This window comes from Rhinatrema bivittatum, chromosome 2 (genome assembly GCF_901001135.1).
Source record: "Rhinatrema bivittatum chromosome 2, aRhiBiv1.1, whole genome shotgun sequence".
Taxonomy (NCBI): Eukaryota; Metazoa; Chordata; class Amphibia; order Gymnophiona; family Rhinatrematidae; genus Rhinatrema; species Rhinatrema bivittatum.
Window position 1 is genome coordinate 708823414 of NC_042616.1, and position 18975 is coordinate 708842388.

Below are 18975 nucleotides of genomic sequence, written 5' to 3' on the forward strand. Positions count from 1 at the left end.
ACTGAGGACCGGAGGCGCAAACTACAACAGCAGGTGACCAGTTTTTGGGGGCCGCAGACTCCAACGGCCTGGGACTATCTGCAGGTTCTGGGATCCATGGCTTCGACGCTAGAGCTCGTCCCGTGGGCCTTTGCTCACATGAGACCGTTGCAGTGGCTCTCCTGTCCCGGTGGATTCCAGTGACTGAGCAATATCAGGTGCGCCTGCCCCTGACCTCGCAGTCCGGATCCAGCCTGGAGTGGTGGTTAATAGACTCCAATCTGCAGAAAGGAATGTCCCTTGAAACCCCGGACTGGGTGGTGGTTACCACGGGCGCCAGCCTGCAAGGCTGGGGTGCGGTGTGTTTTATGCAGAGCGGCACAAGGCATATGGTTGGAATCGAAACACCTTTGGTCCATCAACTGCTTGGAGACCAGGGCAGTCCGCATGGCCTTGGAGGCTTTTCTGGATCTGGTACAGGGGCGGATGGTTTGCATGTTTTCGGACAATGCCACCACTGTGGCATACCTCAACCGTTAGGGAGGAACCAAGAGCCCAGCCATAGCCCGGGAAGCCCATCTCCTCTTCAACTGGGCCGAGCGCCATTTGGAGGGCATCGCTGCCTCACTCGTGGCAGGTGTCGACAACGTCCAAGTGGACTTCCAAAGCAGACAACAACTGGACCCAGGAGAGTGGGACCTGTCTGGAGAGGCGTGGAACCTCATTTGTGCCCGATGGGGAACTCCCCAATTGGACCTCATGGCAACCCGATTCAACGCGAAGATGTCGCAGTTTTTCATTCGAAAGAAGGAATTGGGGTCCGTGGGACTCGACGCACTGGTGTCCAAATGGCCTTCGGGGATCCTATTGTATGCTTTCCCTCCATGGTCTCTCATAGGTAGAGTTCTCAGACGAGTGGAACAGCACCTGGGTCAGGTGGTGCTGGTGGCTCCGGAGTGGCCTCTGCGCCCTTGGTTCGCAGATCTGATATGACTAGCCACGGATGGTTCCTTTTGGCTGGCGCATTTGCCGGATCTATTGGGTCAGAGACCCATCTTTTGGGATCGGGAGGATCGCTTCTCTCTTGTGGGCTTGGCTTTTGAGAGGCGACGCCTACGACTGAAGGGGTATTCAGAAGTGGTGATTGCCACTCTGCTGCAGGCCAAGCGGCCTTCCACTTCAATGGCTTATGTGCGAGTATGGAGGGTGCTTGAGTCCTGGTGTACGCAACAAGGAGTTGGGCCGGGGTCGGCATCAATTCCCCACATTCTGGCTTTTCTCCAGCAGGGACTTTCCAAAGGCCTGGTGTACAACTCCATGCGGGTTCAAGTTTCAGCTTTGGGGTGCTTCAGGGGACGAATAGACAATATTCAAATCCCTGGCTTGCCACTCTGATGTGGTTCACTTCCTCAAAGGGATAAAGCATTTGAGGGCACTGATTCGGAAACTGTGCCCGGAGTGGAACCTGAACCTCGTCCTGCGGGCTTTGTGTACCGCCCTTTGAGCCGGTGGAGCAGGCTTTGGTCAAGGACCTGATACTGAAGACTGTCTTTTTAGTGGCGATCTGTTCGGCGCAGTGCATTTTGGAATTGCAGGCCCTGCCCTGCCGGGACCCGTTTTTACGGATTTCAGCAGATAGGATGTCCTTGCGCACGGTCCCATCCTTTCTGCCGAAGGTGGTGTCAACATTTCATGTTAATCAGTCTGTAGAGCTCCCTGGCTTCCCGGACTGGTCTCGCAACTTGGCGATGGATAGAGACCTGCATTTATTGGATGTTCGCCGAATCCTCCTGCGCTATTTGAAGGTCACCAATCCTTTTCGGAAGCCAGATCACTTGTTTGTCCTGTTTGGTGGTCCTAAGCGGGGGGACAAGGCATATAAGGCCACTCTGTCTCGGTGGCTGAAGGAGACCATTGGTTCGGCGTACATTAGCAATGACCTTTCCATTCCGGATGGTTTGAAAGCTCATTCCACACGGGCACAGGCGGCCTCCTGGGTGGAGTGCCAGTTGGTTTCTCCTCCAGAGATCTGGAGAGCCACGGTCTGGTCCTCTCTGCATACCTTTTCCAAGCATTACCACTTGGACGTAAGGGCGCCGGAGGAATCCAATTTCTGGGAACGGGTTCTAAGAGTGGGTCTTTCGGGATCCCTCCCACAGTAGGGTGGCTTTGGTACATCCCACTGGTCTGGACTGATATGAGTATGTTCAGGAAAGGAAAATTAGATCTTACCTGCTAATTTTCGTTCCTGTAATACCACAGATCAGTCCAGAGGCCCGCCCAGATGTGACTGCCGAAAGATGGGCTGACCTTTGGGTTAGCTATTGTATTGAAGAATTCTGAAGGAAATAGTTTTGATGCCAATATTAACGAAGATCTGGGATAGGGTTTCCTACTTTAGGGGAATCCAACCCTCCTGTTTTTTTGTTCGCCTTGTTCTGGGTGAATAGTTGTTTTTAAGTTGGTTCCAGTGGTTTTTTTGCTTGGGGATCGACCAATACTGAGGAGCTGCAGGTGACACTAGTGGTTTATATAGCAGTGCCTCGAAGTTTTTTTTTCTCTGCCTCCATCTGCTGGTCTGTGGTATTCAGGAACAAAAATTAGCAGGTAAGATCCAATTTTCCTATTTCTTGCATGTCAAGGTTCAGCCTAACAGTATGTTTGTGGCAGAAAGAGAAATGCCAGCAAATGTCTTATAACCCCCTTTCGCTGGGGTTCACCTTCCCATCCCTGGAGAGCACTGCACCGCTAACCCAGGAAGGGGCTAAAAACTCTAGTGTCCCATGGAATGAGGGCAGGATACTCTTGCAAGGCCACTGAGAAGGAGCTTCCTCCAGAAAAAAACACAGTTGTGCTCCAAACAGATGAAAAGTTTACTAGAAAAATTAGCCAAATTTCGGAAAGTACAAACAGATGTTCAAAAAGCTTCAAAAAATTACTTCATCACACAGTCTTAGACCAAATAAGTCTCTTTAAACTCTGCTTCATCCACAGGGAAAAGTAACAGAATTTCTTTTGAACTTGGTCACAGTACTTGCACTCAATAAACCAGTCCTCAGAAAATCCTTCCCCTTGCTTCTGATGGACAGATGTTCTTGGTACAGCCTTTTTGACCCTCCACAGAAAGGGTTCTTTTCCTTCCACAGGAAATCTGGGCACTGGAAAGGTCAGGCAAGGACAGCTTCACCTTTTTGTGTCATCTCTCCCCCCCCCCCCCCCCCCCCCCCAGCTCTTTCAACACTTCAAAACAGTTTCTCTTCTCCCCAAAACTCTTCTAATTCCCTGGTGCCTCATGGGATTCCCTTTTATAGCCACCCACTAACCCTGCCCCCTTGGGGGAAGAACCATCCTGAGATTTACCCAAAACCATACACCCTCTGAACTCCTGGTGAACCTTCCAGTGCTATAAGATTCCCAGTGTTAAACATTGCACACCATTACCTATAGTAGGGCCTAAGATGTCCTACAGTTGTCTGCCTTTTTTGGAGGTATTGCTGCTACAGCTTTTCTTTCTGACATCTGAATCCTGTTTTCATAGTATGATTTAGTTCTAAGTGTGGGGATTTATTTTTTTTTGTATATCTTACATGTACCATCTGTAAAGTTTTCATTTGCTTATGTCACGATTACTATTTGGTGTAATGGTGTAGGCATTCCTGGAAAAGAAGAAATAAAAACAAATTCCTAATGTTGCCCTGTTCTAGCTTTTTTGGTGGAATATCATAGCTAGGGAGGCCCTGCAGTCTCCACTGCTTCGGAAGAGGCCGCTGAGGCCGTACAGTGCAGGCTGTGCTTGATGCAAGTGCACCATGAACTGAATTAAAAGGCAGCCACAAACGGGCATGCAGTACATTTGTAGAATTTCCCTCAGATTGTGGAATTTTTTTTTCCCTGCTATTTTTATTGTTGTACCTGAAACACAGTGAATCACAATTTAACCTTCTCCATCATCCCCTGCCATTGTGAATTCCAGCCTACTCTTCTGGAAGCGGAGGCCTGAGGAAACAGTTCCTAAACCCTGCAACATTTTGTACTGCTTTTCAAGAAAAAGGTGTGGGGATTGTTCTCACCTGGAGCTTCCTAGTTCTCAGTTGGGTGGAGATGTAGTTGGGGGACTGGAGTCATTCATGATCGCCCATGCTGCCCTGAGGGAGGAAAGGAAACTGCACGGTTTTGCTCAGAATGGTTGAGTCACTAAAATTGCATTCGTGTGAGAGCATGTTTTGAATGTAGCTGATATTGGATCAAATCTTGTTGAAATACAGCTTTAAGAAATATTAAAAACTTAGCATAAGTGGGGAAAAAAAACTTGAAGCCTAGAAATGAATGTTTGTTAAAAAAAAAAAAAAAAATTTCTGCACTCTTGCATAAAATGTTTGAGGCAGATTACAAAATAATGTACAAAAGCAATATATGAAAAAGGGTTAGTCTGTTTGCCTTTCATATCTTTTCCCCTCTGTGCCTCCCAGTCTGGATTTTTTGCAGGTTATGATACTTTGCTTTTGACCACTGCAAGAATATTCCGGAGATGGAGTGCCCATTAAATTCTGTGGCTACATGTTGCGCGTGCTGTACATCTTTTTTTTTTTTAATTTTGTTCCTGAACGTTGTTTAAGAATGTTTTTGTTACCTGCTATGAAAAAATTTGGAATTGGCGGGATACAAATATGTAAAAATAAATATCCAAGCTCTCAAAACCATCCAGTTCCCTTCTTGATTAATGCACTGAACAGCATCGCTGCTCACCAAGACCTCATTTTTGTTTCTCCAGGACCAGTCATTGATTGCAGGTTTTGTTTCATTTATCTTCCTCCTTGAGACTCTCTCTTAAAAATGAGCTGCAGGGAGCAGCTTCTTTTCTGCTTCTTACTCATGGCTGATAATAGACTAAATGATTTATTTTGTTACATTTGAGAACGCCATTCTGAGTTTCAATAATAGTTAGAAACATACCCCTAGATTCATCAAAATGCTATAATATTGCATGGATAACGCCCGTGGTAAGAAAAAGGGGCGTGTCTATGGTAATTTTAGAATTACTGCACCACGCGCATACATAGCACAGGCTATTAGTATTGGGGGGAGAGCCTCTTTATAAGGCCTTCATAGTGTTCAACTATTTATATCACTATAGGAAGGCCAGCTAATAGCTCGAGGTGAGGTGGTGGTGATAGTTTAGAGTTTTTATGGAACCAGTTTTAGATGCAGAGTGAGACGTACAAACGGCACAGTCCGCCTCTGTAACAGGGTACTATCAAGCTAGAACGAGAGAGCAGAGTAGAAATCTCATCTTTGTGAGACTTTCCTCACTCCAAAATGATGTCAAATCTTCACTGAGGTGTACTGTGCCGTTCGTACATCTCATTCCGCATCTAAAACTGGCCCCTAAACCCCCATCAACACCTCACCTCGAGCTATTAGCTGGCCCTCCTAAAGTGATATAAATAGTTGAATACTGTGAAGGCCTCCTCAGAGGCTCTGGTCTGCTCCACTCTCCCTCCCCAAGCCCAGAAATGGCCAAAATGCAATTTGCAATATTTATCGCAAATTGCATTATGGCAGTTTCGGTCATATCGCACAGCTTAACACCAGGAAAAAAGGTGGAGTTTAGTTTTGGTATTAAAAACGCATGATGCGATATTGCCCCTCCCCAATCCCGCTCCTTCAAAAAAACTTGCATTCGCGCCATGCAGTAACATAAATATCGCATGCATTCACGCCATAATACATTTTGATGAATGACCCTGATTATGATTGATTAATACATTAACAATAAAAATGTGCCAAAACAGAGCTAACATAATCTGTAAGGTAAATGCAGTAACCCCCCCCCCCCCCCATAAAAATAACCAGTTCTCAATAAATACATAAAATCAAAACTCAAGAATAATCTCTCAACCTAACTCAATTGTTTGGGTGGGAGGAGGGTTAAGGGTGAATCTGAGGTGATTTTTCTCTAGCTGTGCTTTCTACATATGAAAAAGCACAATGATGAATACTTTCCAATCTAAAATCCTTAAAGAGAGGCATACATAAAGCTGCTCTGGCTTACGCCAAGGTATTTTTAAGCTTATAATTGGCCACCCACTTTTATTTTTTTCTTTTTTAAAGATATTGCAGACGCAATTCATTAAAGAAACTTAAAGGTCAAACATAAAATGTAAATGGGATCTGTGCTGCAGCCAGAAGCCAATGAAAATCTGTCAATATATAGGGCTGGGCTTCTCAAACCTGTCTGGGGGGGACCCTACATCCAGTCGGTTTCTCAGGATATCCACAATGAATATGCATGAAATAAATATGCAAATACCAGGAGGTCTTCAGTACATGCAAATATGTCTCCTGCATATTTATTGTGGAAATCCTGAAAACCCAGCTTGCTGTGGCATCCTCAAGGCATGCTTGGGAAGCCCTGATAACAGGGCCTTATTCGAACTGTAAAAAGACCAGTGGAGTTGCAGCCTTCTCTACTAATAAGATCGTATACCTGCTCTTGGCTGGCAAGCCAACAAAGCATAAATCTCTCCAGTTGTTTACTTCCGGGTACAGGTTTCCTACAGCCTGATCAGATAAGCTTTGTAAGCAAAGAAGATTGTTTTTCTGCAGTTTCTCTGGCTTTCTAAACTTCAGTTGCTACAACTAGAAATTGCAGATGGGACCTGCAAGTTGTGGGTATGGTTTGCACTGTCCTGCTTCTAACCATTCTCCATGACCTCACAAAAATGAGAATTTGTATCCCAAAGGAAGGAGTGTAACTTGAAATGCTTCAGCATGTAGCAACAACTGTGCTAAATGAGTTTTCAAATCCTTCTGTTTAGATCTTGCTGAGCCCGTTTTACGCTTATACACAGTGCATGCGCGCACACACACACGTCAGTATTACATGACTGACAGCACGTGCGTGTGTCTAGTGACACCCAGCCTGCAGGCTCACACCTGCCTCACTTTGCTCTCTGCACAACTGCACTGCAACTCACTTTCTTTTGAGTGTTTTGCTGTCTCTTAAAGTGTGAAAAGAGTTTAAAAAAAAAAAAAAAAAGTCGGCATTTATGACTTCCCTAAATCAGTGCAAATATATATCAAATCATTCATAATTGTTCTGTGTTTTTATGATTGTAGTTGTGATTTTATAATTGGAACACGCTTTGAGGTAGATCTTAAAGTACGCGCGTGTGTACTTTTGTGCGCACAACCGGAGCAAGCAAATGTACGCCGGATTTTATAAGATACGCGTGTATCTTATAAAATCCGAGGTCGGCGCGCACAAGGCTGCGCAAAATCGGCAGCCTGCGCGCGCCGAGCCGCGCAGCCTGCCTCAGTTCCCTCCGCGCCCCCCCAGCCCTACCTAAATCCCCCCCTACCTTTGTTGTACAAGTTACGCCTGCCCCTGAACAGTCACCACGCCCCCCGGACATGCCCCCTCCCTCCCCTTTTACGAAGCCCCGGGACTTACATGCGCCCCGGAGCTTTGTGCGTGCCGGCGCGCGAGTGCCCTGCGCGCATAAATCCGGCAGGATTTACACACGCAGGGCTTTCAAAATCTAGCCCTTTGAGTACAAACGTTTGTAAAAAGGAGTGTAATTAAATTGGCACGGGGATTAATTGTATTTTTTTCAAAGTGTTTAGAATACAAGTGGTTACTTGAGTTAGTGGCAAATGGTGACCCAAGATCAGTGTTGTCTCCTGCTCGCCATTTATTATGTAGGCTACCTCCAATCTCATTTATTTATTAAATGTATAAAATGCTAATTTCAAATTTATTGTACTAACAGGTATACAATTAGTACATCATCATCAGCCTGGTCTCCACAGCCCTTTTACCCCCCCCCCCCCCCCCCCCCCCCCCCACACACACAAATCTAAAACAATTATGAGCAACAGACTCTGTAGGGCAGGGTTCTCAGCTCTGGTATGTGAAGACTGCAGCCTGCTCTGTTTTTCAAAAAAGACACTGAGGCTGTGGCTCCTTATAAACCAGCAGATTTATTGAGGCATAAGTTTTGGGGAGAACAAGAACCCATCAGTAATCAAAAGGTGAAATTTTAATCCAATTCATGAACCAAGTGTCTGGTGTTGCTAGATCTAATAAAAAAAAAAAAATTCATCCTGGACAACCCTGAAAGCCTGGTTTGTTTTTGTGGCCTTGGAAGACTGGAGCTAAGAATCCCTACAAAGTTAACCAAATGCGTGAAACAGCAGCTGGTGCAGAATTTTCTATAGAATAAATGAATATGCATTGTATAAAATAAAACCTATGCCTTTTAAAAAGAACTGATGATGCTTTCAGAGTTTGAAAAAAGATTTGTTGTAGTTCTATACCACCTTCCTCAACCAAACGTTTGACCATAAGTGGTTTATAGTGGTCCAATACTTCATAATAATAAATTCAGTGTAATAGAATCAATATTGCAAATTATCAGTAAAATACTATATAGTAATATCTAGAGTACATCCCTGAGAGATGTTAATACACAAGTACATTAAGTGATGGGGTACCGGGGTTTCATGTCTAGTAGTTTGAACTATTTGGAGCTTGGCCTGTGTTCATTGGCAAAGAGGGGGGGGGGAATCAGGAAGATGCCCCCTGCAGTAGGCGTGGCAGACTGTGTAACTTCCAGACCTTAGATTTGTGTGGGGAAGGGAGAGGAATGGGCCAGCCAGGTGACTCTAGGATCAGGAACCACAGACTGTTTTTGAATTTAATTTCTGATTCACTAATAAGCGGTCATTGCCTTGCCCTCCTGGAAGTGGACATGTTTCTGAGCCTCTTGGAACATTCATTTTGTGCCGCTGGCTTGCATCCCCGTGGGTACTGGGCCTGTTCCTGGTGCTGGGTAGAATACTGAAGGCTGATTGTTGTCCTGCGTGCTCTGCATTTTGCTCCTTTAATGTATGTTTAGCACAAGAAAGTAACATTGGATGGAGCGATTGCATAATGATCTTTACATGCTGACAGCGCTAGATCTATGTAATGTGAAGCTAAGAGATTCAGGGTTTCTCTCAGCTTCACGTTACTTATCCTCTTGCCAATGGTAGATCTATGTAAGTTGACTTCTCAGCTCTCCCATCCAGCCAGTAGCAGTGTTTTCACTAAATGTTTCACTTGCATCTTCATGCCTTGCATGTTTAGTAGTGATTTACTAATCAAAGCCTGTCTCGGGTACTATAGGGCAGAAAATTTGTTGTATGATTCCCTGGGACATCTTATAAATATTAAATAATAAATGTGGTGAGCGCCACTTAAAAGCAGCACTTTGCTGAAGGGGTATTAAGTGCACCCCAGCCTGGGATGGGAAGTCATTGCATGCTGTTGGGAATTTTGTCCTCTGGGTCAAAAGGTGTTTATGATCTCTTAGGTACCATGCTATATCTTTTTAATTTCTCCTGGTTCCAGTGCACGGCTGCTACCTTCTTTTTTTTTTTTTTTTTTTCCCATTTAAATTTTTATTGAACCACAGCAAAGCAGTAAACAAGACAACAAAAAAAAAAATCATACAATGCTCAGAAATACATCTCTGATATGCATCCTGTTCATAGATTTTTACAATCCCAGCAACCCCCTCTCCCCCACCCAAAAATAATATAAAAGAAACAAAGGCATAGGGAACAGACTTGTTAAAGACAACTCTAGCAAAGATCACATTCTTTTTCTCTGGCCATCAGTGGAAAAGTTCCCAAGTAGCACTAAATTTCTCCACTTTATTATACTTAACTGATGTCAACTTGTTAAGGTCATACTCTCCATACTCTGTGATGTTACCTTTTTACCCTTGAGAGGTCTCTATGAAAGAGAAGCCATTATATAAGGCTGTCCAGTCTCATGATCTTAACGTGATGCCACCGACTGCAAGCAGTGTGCAGTGATAGTGCCTTCAAGCCCATCATCAGGGAGGACGTCATGCATTGGGCACTAGCAGCACAACTGCCCTACATCATGCACCAAAGGTCTCTTCATGGGGCCCTGACTCAGCCTGGCATGAGACCTAGTAATCCATGCAGTCTTTTACAGCAGGGCTGCTCAAATGGGTCCTCCCCCCCCCCCCCCCCGCCCTCCCGTCAGTCAGCTTTTCAGGATATCCCTAATGAATATGAATGAGATTTATTTGCATGCACTACCTCATGTGTATGCAAATATTTCTCATGAATATTCATTAGGGATATCCTGAATGATGGGGGAGGCCTCTAGGACTGCTTTGAGCACCCCTGTTTTACAGTATATTCTTGGCAGAGGCTGTTTTTAAGAACTACTATGTTTTGGAAGGTAAGATCAAGTGTTCTGCCTTTTTCTCCTCCCCTGAATCATCCTCGCAGACTTTTTCTTCTCTCCCTTTATTGTTTAAAAATATGTCTCTTAAGTTGTATGTTACTTTGTTCTCCGCTATGAGCTGCAGAATATGAGGTTTTTAAATAAAATAAATGATATAGCCATTTTATTCAACATTGTAAGATGCTATCAGCACTTTGAAAAGTCCTCACCCTCAGTTCCTTAGAATACAGTTCAAACCTCTCCCTCCTGTTCATCTCTTAAGGATCCTGGACTCAAAAGTTCTGGAAGATTTTCAGGAAATAGCTATAGTTCATTGTAAATTTAGTCCCTGGGTAGATTTCAATGTATCCACAAACTTCTGGAAAACTCAGGGGAAAAACAACCATTCTTCACTTCAAATTAGTCTTGGTCAAATTCTAATATGTCCACAGGGAAACTCCATTCCCCTGCAGCCTCCTGTCGCTGTATCAGATCTGCCTCACTTCTGGGCGTGAGATTCAAAGCTCATTGTTACACCTCCAACTTCTATTGTTGCTTATCTATAGACTAATCCAGTCTTTCAAAAAACATTCAATCAGTATTTCTGCCCAAATTGGGCAGTGCTGCCTCACCTCCCATGTAGCAAGGTCAGTTCACTTCATATGAGCCAATTTCTTGAAACTGCAAAGTCTCTAGCGATTTTTGCAGTGTCCCTCTCCTACGCTGCAAGCTCATTCAGCTATCTCAGCTGGTTAGTGACTTAATTATCTCCCTCTGTCAGTAATCTCCCATGGGTTGATCTTGGTATAACCTTGCTTCTGGTTGCACTTTTTTTGTGCGTTCCCCTCCATCTTCTCCTCTACAGTTGCCCTACAGGAGAAAACTGCCCTTCCTTCCTCCCTTTTATTATCCCACCTGTGCGTCTCTGGATGGGTCCTAGGCCTGCCCGTCTCCCTGAGGTCCCGCTCCCAGAGTCCCTTCAGTTTCCCAGTGGCTAGGCATGATGGACTTTGTAGTTTCCCCTCCTCCATTTTGTCTTGATGGGGGGGGGGGGGGGAAGCAGGTTTCTTCTAATGGTACATTCTGGTGTTTTCTCTAGCTCATCTGACGATAACATAGTGATGCCCCTGTCACGCCATACTATGCTAGGATTTTAGCTTTCATTACCGCTGTCCATGATGGCTTTTTTTCGGCATTAACTGGTCGTTGGTTCCATATTGTCCTGTCCTTTTGCCTTTCTGCATATTGCCATGTTACTGGAGCCAGTATGATCTTATATTCTATCCTCATCTATTCCAGTATACAATCTTTAGGTAGCTTATTGGTCAGTAGTTTTGGGGGACAATACCTGGTTATGCCTTTGGTAGAAGGAATGTTCTTTTGATTATTAGTATTGTGATGTTAATTTTAGTTGTCTGATCAATTTGATTTTTGTAGCTTACCATGTGGAGATATTGGAGTCGATAGCCGGGTGATACATCAGGGCCGGGGCTCTTCTTAGCCTAGTTTCCAGTTCTTTTGTTACGTTCAGCCATTCCATAATTTTGATTTTTATCTTTTCCCTATTCTTCTGAATGTTGAGTAGCCATCCTGCCTCTGAATTCTTCTCTACACGATCCTCGTACATCTTTTGCCGGAACTATTCTGTTTCAGCTTTGTATGGCGGTATCTTAGCTGCACTTACACTCTTCCCCAGGTCTTTACAAAATTAGCTTTGGGTTCTTGCTGAACATTTTATTTAGAGATTTCTCATTTCTGCTTTTTCTTTTGCTTCTGCTGTGATTTTAAGTTTATTCCACTAAGGCACAAATATGAGATTGTCCTCTCTTAATGCAGCATAATTCAGCCTCCTATTTTGAATCATCATTAATATTCTGGCACCTTTTGAGGTACTTGTCTACCTGTGACATCTCTGCATGCAGGGATTTAGTTTTTCCCTCTATACCAGGGGTCTCCAAACGTTTTTAAATAAAGAGCCATATGTGACGTTTCAAACCATGGAGAGGGTTGGAGCAGTGGGGGGGGGGGGGTCCCCTTGGAGTTTTGATGAGCCTGGGGAGGAGGGGGAATGGAGATTGTGTGTTCCTGGGAGGCTTCACCTTCTTGGTGATTTGAAGTGCGGTGGCAGGGTTCCTGTAATGATGCGTTAGTAAAACTATTCCTAGGTCATTGGCAACCCTGCCTCCCCCTTCAGCATCTGCCCTGTTGGGGGGGGTGACTGGCAGAGCGTGTTGGTGGCACACTCTCCCGCTCGTACTCTGCCCTATACACTTATTCTTCCCTCCCCTTTCTCACCCTTTTCCCTCCCCCCTATTCCTCTTCTCTCCTGTCATTCCCACACCTCCTTTCCTTTGAACCCCCTCCCCTCACTAATACTCCTTTCCACCTTTATGCCCATCCTCTTCCTCTTTCATCTCATTCTGCTGCCAGCACTGCTTCACAAACCAATTTAGCTGCAAGCAGTAAAGCGTTTGGAGCAGTAAAAACTGCTGGGGAGGGGGGCTAGATGTGCTCTGCAAGCTGTAGCTTGGGGAGGGCCCCTGCTCTATACACTGTTTCTGGGGAGGAGATATGGTCTTCCTCTTTCTTCCCCCCCCCCCCCCCCCCATGGCTTTATATCCTCGGTGGTGGTAATTTTTTGACTGTACACGGTAAAACATTTGTAAGCCTCTTTTGCTGAACGGGGCAGGATTAATAAGGAAATGGACCCAAGACATGCACTGTCTCAAACCTTGTATGGAAATCCACAGGACATGCATGCACAGGAGGAGACAAGCAACCAAAAGATGTAGTATGTGCTGATTACGGATTTTAGATGTAATCCTTACAGTTTTGTAGCTGATAGAGGCTTAGTTAAGGCTCGTGCAGTGCTCCAGATGTCATCGTTCTGTTCTTTATTTCTTTCTGTGCATCAGGCCTGTCTCCTCCGTCGTACACATTTCCAGCCCCAGCAGCGGTTATACCGACAGAAGCTGCTCTCTATCAGCCCTCGGTGTTGCTGAATCCACGGGCATTGCAACCTGCAGCAGCATACTATCCGGCGGGGGCTCAGCTCTTCATGAACTACACCGCATACTACCCCAGGTAAATGTAAACCTCGTATCAGAAGGCTAGACTAGTTCTTTGGCAGGGTGGCCTTTCAGATGGAGCATTGGACCTGGGCGGGAGCTCCTATGCCTGGGAAGGGTGTCCAACCTTCTCAGTAAAGCAGGCGATTCTGTGCGAAGACCCAAGAAGAAGTCCATATGACTCCCCAAGCCCTGGTTCCAAAACAGGTCTGCTTTACTCGCACTGGTTCATATTTATTTATAAGTTGTTTTGCATAAGAGCAATGAGTGGCACAATTCATGGGTAGAGCAAACCAGAAGGTCAGTTTTACAGATTCCTTAGGTTTCAATTTTTTTTTTTCTCCAGTAATGAGCAAATTTAAGGAATATTCAGCATCTCTGTGCTCCTAACCTTCTAGAAGTGAGTGATAGTCTTCCTCCTTCCTTTCCAATAAAGATTTCCTTCTACTCTAACTTGAACTTGGATCATGGTGAGATCCTGGTTTCATAATTCAATGGCCAAATCAAGCATTTTCCTCCATCAGGATTTTAAAGTATGTGGGCTTCTCCCCAGCTTACCCAAGGAAAGAATCGTCTGCCTCATTTACTATAGATTGCTTAAGAAGGTACCACCCTGTGCGGCCTTTCTATTCCAGCAGTATTATAAGACGGGGGCTAGTCAGGGCCACTGCAAGAGCATTGAGGTCCTTCACCCTTTCCCCATGACCTTTCAGAGCCTTATCCTCCTCCCTCCTAAGATTTTGATAAACTCAACATTCATGATCATGCCATTCTTCTCCCAATTCTCCTGTAAAAACAGACAAGTGAACATCATCCTTTTAAGTATTAAACTTTGTTTTGTGTGTGTATGCATATATACCTTCTCCATAAGGGCTGAGAAATTGTCAGTGTCTGAATGTGTCTTCTAATTATTTTTCTTTTTGGAGGGGTGGGGTAAACTGCAAAAAAAAAAAAAAAAATCAAGAAATCCATAAACTTGTAAATTAAAAGAAATCTATAGACTTTGGCTGAAGGTAATTTCTGAAATGGCTGATTACACTGAATTAGGACATTTCCCTTTACTACTCATCTTAGGGGGGAAAAAAATCAAGTTCTGTGGTCATCTCAGTGACCATGACACAGACTCTCTCCTTTAGCAGACGCTTTATGAAGTAACCTTGCAATAAAGGCAGTCTGAATCTATATAAGAAACGTACTATACCAAAACAGCACTACCTTCCAAAACTCAAACAGCAATAACGCTGCTTAGGAAAAGAGCAAACATATTGCACGGGCCCCAGAACATCTACACTAGCTACTGGGAAAACAGAACCATCCAGGTTGCTGTGGATCCCTACACAGAAATTGTACACTAGCAGAGAAACTCTCCTTGGCCACAAACAAAAAGCAGAAACCCCTTCGTCAAAGACAGAAAAATGAATCACAAATTAGAAATACAAATATGCAGACAAAAATGTGAAGTGGAAACCCCAAGAAGCCAGAGACTGCTGGGAAAAGAACAGATGCCTTCCTCTTGTACTGAGGAATAAAGAAAGATATTCTAATCCCTGAGCTGAAAGTAAAATATGGGGTAGGGGGAATTGATACCTTTATGTCCTTTGTACCTCTTGTTGGGAAGAAGTAGGCAGCAGCAGGTGGTTTTACCACTCCTTGTAGCTTTTTCTTGGGTCATGCAGCCCTGAGAAGAAACTCTCTGTACAGGCCCTATTCCAACAGCCCAAGTTTGGATTGTGGATTTCGAGGTGCAACAGAGAGAAGTAAATGTTAGTGTCCAAACAGGCAACCCACCCAAAAGTACAGGACTTAGAGTTAGCCGGTCAGGGTTGGGCATTACAGCTGGAATTTGAAAAATATATATAAGATTTAAAAACGTTTTCCAAAGTCACATAATCAGATTCTGAAATTGAAAATAAAAAACAGCTTTAGCTGTGACATTTTCCATCCATCCCTCTGTTCTCTCTTACTCTGTCTGCCCTCTGCTTTCATCTTTTAGCTTCTTCTGTCTCCTTGCCCTGTTTTTCTTTCTGTGGCTCATCCCCTTTCTCCAGCTACTCCCCCCCCCCCCCCCCTCTTCCATTACCCCTTCCCGGGCTTCCACTTCTGGCTCTTTCCCCTCCTTTCCCATATGCCCATTCCCATACTTCTTAAATCATTTTGTCCTTATTCTCCTCCTGACTTGCTCTGCATCTTCCTTCCCTTCCGCATGGCTATCTTTTGATTCTCGAACCTCTCCTCCCTATCCCTTGGGTTCCCCCCTCTGTTTCTGAGGCCTTGAGTTGTGATCAGCCTGAGATTCAGCATTGATTAGCCCACATCCACTCTCTCATCCCCCCCACTCTGATCCCAGCACTTATGCCTTCCCCCAAGGATAGACCTCAGCAAACCCCCCCCCCCTCCAAAACCCCTATTTCCCTCTGATCCCCTCACTTGGCAAAGAACTGCCCTCTGCTTCTTGTTGCATCTCCTCCTGTCTGAGACTTTTCTGTCTGCTCCAGCTGAGGCTGGAGCAGACAGAAAAAAGAGCCACTCTGCTTCCTAATCCAGCCTCTCCTAGCGTATGGCTATGCAGGCAACAGAAAGGGAGAGGGGGTGAGGTTGATATGGACAGAGAAGAGAAGAGCTACTTTGCTCTCTCATCCTCCCCCTCCCAAGCAGCCTGTGGGTAACAGGAGAGGATGGTGCCCGGGAAGTTCAATGAAACCTCTTGAGTCTCTGCGTCAAACGGTGTTGTCAGGTTTTTCAGTAGCAAGAAGCACTAGTATCGTTCATGAACACAACTATTTTACAAACTAGCAAGAGGGAGACAATCGAGAGGGACCGTCTTAAATGCACCAGATCTTGGAAGCCTGTACGGTTAGCGTATGAAATAAGTTTACGGGGGCATTAAAGCTGAAAGAAGAGAATCAGTAGAAGAATTACAGCTGATTAAACACTTCCGTTTCCTGTGGCTGGCAGCGAGAAGAAGAGTCCATGAATTAGCAGCTGTTGTTTTTCTATGCTGTCCCTTTCCAGGGGGAATTTCTCACTCTAAGCCCCACTTTTCCCCTCCCCTGGTATGAGCATTATACTTAACGCTACCAACGAATAGAATTAACAAAGTCACTTTGCTGTACCAGTATTTTGTTTTACTTTCTGGAACAAGTGAATGTGTGTTGTGAGCTCTTGGAATTCTGAGAATGCGTAATCTGGTGCGAGAGTTTTATATCCGACAGGAATGAGAGCGCTGCTGTTTTTGGTATAAGTGTAAAAAGACCACATTGGAATGGTTGAGTAATACAATACAGCAGCATGCCAGAGGAAATCCCTTCTAAATAGCGCTGTCCAGCCTTCTCTCTTAAAATAAATTTGTAAAACTGCTTCAGTGTTGGCACTCTAAAGAGACTAAGTTTTTAGGTTGTTTTAATGTAGATTTTCTGGCCTTCAGACACACTATCATGGGCAGAGAGGAATCTTGAACCCATGGCCCTGGACAGCTTCTCCTGAATTGTAGTAAGGTGTTATGACCACCAGTGCAGGAGTGAGCTGGTACATGCAAATTTCGTATGCAGGTTCCTTTGGGCTATTCTGAAAACCTCACTGTCTTTGTGGAATCATGAGGACAGGTTTGGGACCCACTGAAAGATCTCTTCCTAACTCAGTGCTTCATATCATATGTGATATTTATTTATTTATTTATAGACTTTTCTTTGCCGACATTCGTGAGGCACATCATACCGGCTTACATTGAACTGAAAGGAGGAAAATACAATGAACAGAATAACATGTCATAGTTAAACGCAAATGGTGTAAGATATAAGCATTGTAAAAACATTCTGAGATTATATATAATAACATAAAAGAACTAAATAGCTATGGAGGAAAAAGGTAGAAAGAAAGAGAAACTTTGTACAAAGTTTCAGATCGAATGTTGGTATATAAATAAATAAATATCATATTTCTGATGTGAAAGTGGACACTTCATGGATATCTTTGGACATTTCATATTTGATAGCAGAGCTAACAACTTTTCCAATTATAGGCTGGGCTCCTCATTGCAACTTTTCTCACATAAGAATGTCACTCGTTTGGTTGCTATTTATTCCTTTATTTGCTTTTGGAGACCAGTGAGTTTTGAACCTTCTAGTCTAAATTCCCCTGTACGTTATTTTGCCTCACCCCATCTACACTGGGCACTTTAAGGATACCTAACCACCCTCAAAGAGGCATGTCTTATTCTTTTGTTGTGCTGAACTTGCTTGTTTATCAGCACCCAGGTTTGGAGGCTGGGGTGGGATTAATTTAAAAGGCTTTCCCCCCCCCCCCCCCCCCCCGCACATCACTGGGTGTTACTCACAGGCTGAATGGGGTCGTCTGACTTGCTCTACTTTATTTTCCAGTTGGCCAGAGCCCCTCTGCTGAGCATGTATGGGGCAATGAAAGCTCTGAATCTGCCCCCTCCCTCCAGGGGACTGCTACGATGTCATTGAATTAAATATGCAAATTCACTTGTTTGAGGAGCACTTGCAGGAGGGAGGCTCAGAATGCAGGAAATTGCATTTTGTAACCAGAATCTGTGCTGACTTCCTGAAGTGGAGCACAGTGAGCAGCTGCCGACCAAGACTGACTGGGGCAGTGTTCCCCTGCTTGCGTTGGAATCTGAGAGCAACGTGGGACAATATGCACTCGCATATTGCACTCCTTTTGAAGATCATCAGAAACCCAAATGACAAGTACTTCAAAAGGCTGCTGCTGCTGCTATCTTGAAAGATGCAGGATGCATTTAGTGAAATGGTGTGTAGGTGAGGATAGGTGTGAATTACAGTAAAGAAGATGAGATCCAACACTTCTGTGCATTTAATAAAGGGCTTTTATGCTATTAAAGTACAATTTGAGTTTTATAGGTTATTCTATAATTATTACAAAGTTTTTGTAAAGTATATTGATTAAGATTGAAATATAGAAATGTATACATATATAAAGTGTATTGAGAAAGTCAAATAAACCCTAAAAGAGTTCTGTTTTCATTATTTTCCAAATAAAAATTAAGCCAAGGACTCTCTCTAGCTTCATATTCGTTTAAAGTGCATTATAACTGCAGGGAATGTTTTGAATTAAGCATGTTGGTGAGTATTTGAACCTTTATAATGTTTACTGAATTTTAAGCTTCACTATGGCTTCAAGAGACAATAGCAGTTAGTTATGATGTCTCACACGTTCCATCACTTACCACAGTTAACACTGATGCGAGACTCCTTGAAAGCCTAAATAAAAAGTAAATGTGCTACACTAATGCTGAGGGAGGAAATTGAATCTAATTAAACACTAGATTAGATAAACACAGTAAAACAGGAAGGATAAGGGAAATTAAACCTGTGCAAATTAGAACCAAATTTAATACAATTGGAAACTAAATCTAGGCAAACTTATAAAGGCATTCACATGTATCAAACATGACAAAATCAAGTCCATTAACATGTAACTGGAAAAAAAAATACGCTAACAATTTATAATATAGTAAATGATGGCAGAAAAAGGCCAAGTGGCTCATCCAGTCTGCCCAGCAATGTTGTTAGGGTTGCAACTGCTGTTCCGTGCAGATTTCCCCAGTGCCTTTCTTGGAAGCACCGTACGATTATTTCGATGTGGTTTTGAGTTGATCCACTGCCCCATGCAGGTTACACCAGTGTTTTCTTTCCATCTTCT

The 18975-nt window shown here is 44.0% G+C and overlaps 1 protein-coding gene across 4 annotated transcripts in view; it reads left to right on the forward strand.

Annotated features, from left to right (window-relative positions):
* Positions 1-18975, forward strand: part of ESRP1 (epithelial splicing regulatory protein 1) — a 162969-nt gene that overhangs the window by 121515 nt on the left and 22479 nt on the right. For 3 of the 4 annotated variants that reach the window (XM_029591713.1, XM_029591712.1, XM_029591714.1), the window contains exon 13: positions 13141-13309. In XM_029591713.1, coding sequence (XP_029447573.1) covers positions 13141-13309 — 169 coding nt within the window. Of the gene's footprint in view, positions 1-13140; positions 13310-17669; positions 18294-18975 lie in introns of those variants that run through there. The other variant, XM_029591715.1, reaches the window with a different exon arrangement.